Source organism: Neophocaena asiaeorientalis, unplaced genomic scaffold (assembly GCF_003031525.2).
Source record: "Neophocaena asiaeorientalis asiaeorientalis breed wild unplaced genomic scaffold, Neophocaena_asiaeorientalis_V1.1 scaffold259, whole genome shotgun sequence".
NCBI classification, from domain to species: domain Eukaryota; kingdom Metazoa; phylum Chordata; class Mammalia; order Artiodactyla; family Phocoenidae; genus Neophocaena; species Neophocaena asiaeorientalis.
Window position 1 is genome coordinate 336,022 of NW_020172985.1, and position 6,857 is coordinate 342,878.

Consider the following 6,857-nt stretch of genomic DNA (forward strand, 5'->3'; position numbering starts at 1 on the left):
CCCCACCCCCACAGGCCCCTTCCCACAGCCCGACTCAGCCCTCTCGGAGGCTAGCCTCTAGGCCTGACTCCTCCCTATGCGCTGGCCGCTGCAGCGTCCTTCAGACCAACCTGAGATGCTGAGGGCGCCGCAAGTCGCAGACACGAAAGACCCCTAGTTCCCCCCACACCGCAAAGCTCAGGACCAGCGCCACCCCAATCCCCGGCCTTGCCGTCTGTTCCCATCCCTAGAGAGGAGTAACTACTGAGCTGGTGAGCGAGAGGAGGATGGTTATATGGATGGTGTTTAGCACACGTGCAGGACGTTTTATTACAGTGGAGTCCAATCAGAAGCGCTTTTTGGGTGCTGGGATGAATTGGGAGATTGGGATTGACATATATACACTTGATACTATGTATAAAATAGATAACTAATGAGAACCTACTGTATAGCTCAGGGAACTCTACTCTGCTCTGTGGTGACCTAAATCGGAAGGAAATACAAAAAAGAGGGATATTTGTATACATATAGCTGATTCACTTTGCTGTACAGTAGAAACTAACACAACATTGTAAAGCAACTATACTCCAATAAAAATAAATTTTTTAAAAAAGCGCTCCTCACTGGACGGAAATTCTTTTTTTTTTAATTTTTTTATGGCTGTGTTGGGTCTTCGTTGCTGCGCATGGGCTTTCTCTAGTTGCCGTGCGTGAGCTTCTCATCGGGCTGGCTTTTCTTGTTGCAGAGCGGGCTTCAGTAGTTGTGGCTCACCAGCTCTAGAGTGCAGGCTCAGTAGTTGTAGCTCGCAGGCTTAGCTGCTCTGCGTGCATGTGGGATCTTCCCAGACCAGGGCTCGAACCCATGTCCCCTGCATTGGCAGGCAGATTCTTAACCACTGCACCACCAGGGAAGCCCCAGAAATTCAGTTCTACCTCTACTGGTTCAAACTCAGAGTGGATGACACCTGGGTCTTGTGAGGGCCACTCCTGCTGCTCCCTGCCCCTTCAGTTTTGCCAGGGGCATATACTGCATCCCCTAGCTCAAGCCCCTTTGGCGGTTAAAGCCCCACCGCCCACCGTCTAAGCCCTCTCCCCCCTACCAGCTTCCACCCTGGTCAGGCTCCTTGGTACCTGGGGCGTCTCACATGAGCCCTCTCAAGGCAGGACTAGAGCAGATCAAGGTTTGGGGGGCCTGAATTTTACTCAATTTTAGAGTCCTCTTTAAAAATAATTCTGGTTTTGTTTAAAAGTATTTATTTAGGAAACAGAAAGGGGCTTAAGCTTCATCACCTTCCAGTTAATCATCATCTAGCAGAACCGTAGTAAGGCCTGACCACCTCTCCTGGGCCAGGGCCTTATCAGTCGCCCCCGCCCCCACTCCCGCCCCTCTAGGGACCCACGCACAGCTGGCTGAGGGGAGGTGTGGGATACAGGGTAGGCTCCAAGGCTACAAATCTGATGGGAGGCAATCCATAAAAGTTTTTAAAGCAGAGTGATCAATCGAGAGAGCCCCCCACTCCTGTCCCTGAGCTCCAGCTCTGGGTCAGCAGCCTTGAGCCCCCTTCCCCCAGATGGAAGAGTCTGACCCTCGGGCCACCTAGCCTCTTTCCCCGAGGTGGGGAGCACGGAGTAAGTCCTGGATCCTAGGATTCTCTCCTGTTACTTTCCACCTGCAGTTGAGCCCTCCTCCCACCAATAACTCACCTCACCCCACTCTACCCAACCCAACCCCCAGGGTAAAACAAGCCCAGGCTTTCCTCCACCTTTCCGTTGCCCTGGTCCCTCACATTGGGTCCCCCACCAGAACTGCCCCTTGTCCTGGGCCCCAATTCACATTAAAGAGTGCTCGTATTCACTCCAGAATAGGTGAGAACCATGCCATCTGCCCCCAGCCCAGCCCCTTTTACACACACACACAGCAGTGGGAGACTCAGGGGCAGCCAACTGGGCAGTGGTGCCAGGGTCCCCTCACACCACAAATTTGTTCTTGGCTAGGGAGTTGCTCTTGGCGGCCGTGTCTGCGTGGGCCTGGTACCCAATGATGGTCTTTGTGGAGAGTCCCAGGCGCTCTTTGTAGACACGCCTGGGAGGTAAGTGGGAGAGGAAAGGAGACAGGCAGTCAGCAGCGGGTCCTGGAGATAACGTGGGACCCTGGGTCCTTTGCTCAGAGCTCCTACCCTGGTTCCAACCACAGTAACTCCTGTTGTATTTGTCTTACCCATGTGGAAACCCAAAATGTGCCTAGTGCAAAGGAAAAGAGATCTGTTAAGAAACAGTTTGAAATTGAGATGCCACACCCTTTACACAAGTGGTGAAGAAAGAAGGGAGAGACAGCATGCAGAGTTCCAGAGGTCTCCCTTGCAGGCCAAACCACGCCCCTTCCACCACTTTCCCCTTCTCTCCTAGAAGAGACCCAGCCCCCACCCCGTGCCAGAGATACCCCTCACCCAATGCGCAGCACACCCTCCTGGTTCTCTGTCTCCCTCGTCCATACGGCAATCTTGTCCCCCTTGGTTCGGATGTTGATGACGGCCCCACACACCTCCCGGCTGTGCTCCTCAAAGCTCTCCCCGATCAGACACAGCAGCTGGAGCCAAAAAAACGGAGGAGGATGAGCCTTCCTGGTGGGCACAGAGTCTGCCCCCACCACCCTGAGACCACCGCTACACACCAGCCCAGCCCCTTCCCTTGGGAAGCCTCCCCGCCCAGTCCCTCACTCACCGTCTCCAGCCATAGGTGGTCCAGCTCACTGTGGCGCTGCTGCTTGGCGAGGCTGACCAGCCAGCGGCCACCCCGCCTATTCCTGCTGTCTTCCCACATGGGCTCAATGCCATCCTGGGAGGCAGGCTTGCAGATCAACCACCTCCCTTTGTTCAGAGGAAAGTGAGGGCCTGGCCACCTCCCCAGGTCCTGCTCTAGCCCCTCAGTAGGCCTCCACAGGCCAGGACCTTTCTGCCTTCATCCCTCCTGAAAAAGCAGGTTCTACCAGCCATTCAGCCCCCCAGACCCTCCTGTGAGTTCCCATGGGCCCCTAAGCCTCAACATCTGTCACCTCACATAGCCCTGCGTGGGTGTGTTTATCTCCTTTACTGAACCAAGTTCCTTGATATGAGAGTTCAAATGGAGGTCATTAAGAAAGCATCTGGGGAGGGGCTTCCCTGGTGGCGCAGTGGTTGAGAGTCCGCCTGCCGATGCAGGGGACACGGGTTCGTGCCCCGGTCCGGGAAGATCCCACATGCTGCGGAGCGGCTGGGCCCGTGAGCCATGGCTGCTGAGCCTGCGCATCCAGAGCCCGTGCTCCGCAACGGGAGAGGCCACAACAGTGAGAGGCCCGTGTACCGCAATCTGGGGCAACCCCAGTGTGGCCAGAGGCAGACATTCCAGGCTCAGCTGCTGGAAACAAGTCACCTAAGGAAAATCTTTAAATGCTGATGTCAGGGCCCCACTGCACAGCACCTCCAGGGACAGGCCTGGACATTGATGAGTGTCCTGGGGCAATTCTGATGCATGTCCCTAGTTAAGGAGCCAGGCCAGAAACCTAGACTCCTTCCTTGTTCCCCCTTCTTCCCCCTCCCCTGTCCTTCAAGGTACAGCTCAGGTCAGACACTCTGTCCATGCTTCTGCAGAGCGGTCCTCTGATCTGAAATTATACTTGACTCTGAGGGAGGCTGTCCTCGGCACCCCACCCCCAAACCCCCTGTGAGGGAGGAAGCTGGGAAGAATCAGCCCCCCTGTGCCCTGGGGACAGGGTGGGGGTGGGGAAGCAGGGCTTACCTTGAACAGGGCGTAGTCACAGCCGGAAGAGAGCTTACTGGCCAGCTGGATGTTATTGTACATCCTGGAGAGAGGCCCCATCCCAGGCTGAAAGTCCAGGCTTTTTAGAGCCTGGCTCCAACTGGCCTCAGACCCCCTCAATCTCTTACCAGACCCCACTGCTTTTCACCCACCTTCCAGCCTCCAAGCCTTTGCTCATACCGGTGCCCCCTGCCAGGAATTCCATCCCCACTTGCCCAGACCTTCAAATCCCACCTTCTCACCCACCTCTAGGGTTTGTGAAGCACCTTTCAGATCTCCTCACTGGATCACCACAGACACTGAGACAGCCTTAAAACTCACTTTGTGGCTGAGACAAGCTCAGAGAGGGGCAGGAACTTGCCCAGGGTCACAAAGCATGGACCAGCAGAGTCAGGGTCAACTCCTTGTTTCTCCCACTTCCCAGGCTCTCTCCCTGGGTCCCAAGGAGGCTTCAGGGGGGGGAATGTGCCCCAGCCCAATCCCCCCGCCACCTCCTTGCAGAACCCACCAAGCCCCAGTCCTCAGCAGATGCTGCAAGGCCCCAGGGAAGACTGGGAAAGCTGTGTAGAAAGCAGCTCCCTGGAGGGGTGGGGTCTGCGAAGGACCCCCAGCTCAGAACCCCATGGCCCCAGCCTCCTCCATGAGGGGCAGACACTCACGCCCAGAAGTCCTCCACGGTGTCAAACTTGATGACCAGATGCAGGTTGTCCTGCCAGGCCCTGCTGCGGTCATTCTTGAAGAACCACAGAGCCCACCTGGAGGAGGGGGGGCCAGGAGGAAGCAGAGTGCACCCACCTGGCCCGCCCCAAGCAGCAGCTAGGTTGGCAGGGAAGCCCTGTCCCTCCAAGGGCAAACGGGTAGATAGGATTTGGGGCACAGGCTGCCCAAGGTGACTGGAGCCAGTTATCCTGAAGGGCCAGGGGATGAGTGAGGGCCTTTAACCCAGAATCTCAGCTGGGTCAAGGCTGGAAGGGCCACCAGAGCCCAAGTCTTAGGCCAGCTCTGGCCGTTCCCAGATGAGGAAGTGATTCCAATGCCAAGAGTAGGGCCTACCTGTTCAGCAGTGGGTGCAACTCCAGCTTGCTCTCCACGGGGCCCTCGGCCCGGGCCTTCCTCAGAGCCTCCTCACCCACCCACACCTCCGCTGCTGCCTCCTCTTCCTCTTTCTCTTTCTCCTCCTTCTCTTTCTTCCACTTTTGGATTCCACCCTCAGCCTCTTTGGCCTGACCAAAGAAAGAAGTCAAGGTGGGCGGTGAGCCCCAGCCTTCGCTGCCCAAGGGGGCGGGCAAGTGGACTTACAGAGTGCGCCGTAGCCATTCTACAGCCTGGACTCCACGGGCACCCAGCATCCGAGGGGGTCCCCAGCTGCCGGCCTTTAACCCACCATCGCCCCGCCCCGCTCACCCAGGACAGGGGACTGGGAGGAGCCAGCGTAGGGGTGGGGGAGTGGGGTGTTCAGAGGGGGAAGGGCTTACACTATTACTTCCATCAGCAAGCATTTAGTGAGCACCTGCATGCAGCCCGGGGGGCTGGGAACACAGCTGGGACCAGGCAGACCTAGCCTCCGCCCACATGGTGCTGGCCATGTGGGGGCTGAGACGCGATGGTAAGGGCCAGTATTAGGGGTCTGCCCTTAGTGAAACCGCATCCCGCCAAGGGTGGACGCTGAATTTAAAGCGGACCGTCCCAAACATGGCAGAAGCTGCGACTCTGACATGGGGGAGGGGGGCAGGGCGGGGCCAGGTCCGAGACCTTATACACACATTGTGGTGTCTCCTTTTTGGCTCTGCTGTCATTCACCCCCTTGATTTCACCATCAATGTCACCTGACACAGGCATTTATCTGGTCTCTGGAAGCACCTAAGGGTTTTCTTTCTAATGTGATTATTTAGAAACAAGGAGGATATAAAACATCCACATTTTTGGTTGCTCTTGAAATTTTAGAGAGGTCTGGCAACAGTGGGGCCTCCTTCTCCCAATCTGCTACAGCTGACGCTGCCCTAGGGAAGAGCAAATGAGGTTCCACACAGGCCTGCTGGCCCACTGCACTCCTGCTTCCTACCTCCTGGGCCCTCTGAGTGTTCTCCACCTGGGCATGGATGGCGAGGGCCAGTGCACCTGTCATACAGCCTGGGTTCAAGTCCTCCCTGCCTTGACCTCAGCCAAGTACCTGAACCTCACTGAGTCTCAGTTTCCCTCTCTATAAAATGGGAATGTTAATGATACACAACGCAGAAGCTTAGGTATTAAATGATATAAAACACATAAAGCCCACAAAACAAGGCCTGGCTCGGTGGTCAATAGCAGTCAGCTGAGGGCTACCCCAGGGTGGAGGAGGGACTGGAGAGGTGAGGGAGGGAGGGAAAGCTCTGGCTGGGGAGACCCTTTCCCTGCCTTCTGAACAGCAGCCTTTTCTGCAGGGGCTGAACGCTCCCCAAACTTCTTAAGGTTTCTCACCTTCCCCTTGTCCACTTTGAGGGTCCCAGCTCTGTAAGGGACCAGTCCCTTCCCCTCCCCCACAGCCAGAGAAGCCCATGACCACCTGGAGGCCGACAGTTAATATCTGTTCAACCCACATCCCTAAGCTCCAGGGTGTGCCAGGCCTAGTCCTAGGAGGCAGTGAGGAGCAGAAGATGAGTGTCCCCTGTGCTCTGGTCTATCAGGGGAGCCAGGCATCAGGTAATCTCACAAAGACCTGTGTCATCATAAATGTAGACCTCTGAAGGAGAGGAATTCACAGATGGGAGAAGACAAAATCCATGACCTGCACTGAGGGCTTTAGAGCAGCACTTCTCAAGAGCACGGATCAGAATCACCTGCAGGGCTTGTTAAACACGGACCACTGGGCCCTGCCTCCCAATTTCTGATGCCTTAGCACAGGGCTTGGGCCTGAGAACTGGCATTTCTAACAAGTTCCCTGATGATGCTGGTCAGAGACCCCGTTTCAAGAACCACCGACTCAGAGGCAGTTCACAGAAGAGGTGACATGTGAGCAAGCGTTAACTAGGTAGGTGGAGGAGGGCAGCTCGCGGAGTGGAAGCAGCACGTGCAGAGGCTCTGGGGCAAAGGGCCCGCGAGGTCCTG

General features: G+C 56.3%; 1 protein-coding gene across 1 annotated transcript; it reads right to left on the bottom strand.

The window, feature by feature from the left end:
• Nucleotides 1–1,946: 1,946 nt before the first annotated feature.
• On the bottom strand, nucleotides 1,947–5,898 carry EIF4E1B (eukaryotic translation initiation factor 4E family member 1B). The gene is made up of 7 exons (XM_024742149.1): nucleotides 5,836–5,898; nucleotides 4,827–4,996; nucleotides 4,433–4,528; nucleotides 3,753–3,816; nucleotides 2,700–2,813; nucleotides 2,426–2,565; nucleotides 1,947–2,061 (listed from the first exon to the last, which is right to left on the bottom strand). Exons 1-7 carry the CDS (start codon nucleotides 5,896–5,898, stop codon nucleotides 1,947–1,949), a joined length of 762 nt encoding a protein of 253 aa, XP_024597917.1.
• Nucleotides 5,899–6,857: the final 959 nt, after the last annotated feature.

Excerpts from the sequence above, each read along its gene's own strand:
- EIF4E1B (XM_024742149.1), bottom strand. The coding sequence starts at position 5,898 with ATGACAGGTGCACTGGCCCTCGCCATCCATGCCCAGGTGGAGAACACT. Across the intron at positions 4,997-5,835 it reads ACACTCAGAGGGCCCAGGAG|GCCAAAGAGGCTGAGGGTGG; the intron begins GTAGGAAGCAGG and ends TTCTTTGGTCAG. Across the intron at positions 2,814-3,752 it reads GTGACTACGCCCTGTTCAAG|GATGGCATTGAGCCCATGTG; the intron begins GTAAGCCCTGCT and ends CCTGCCTCCCAG.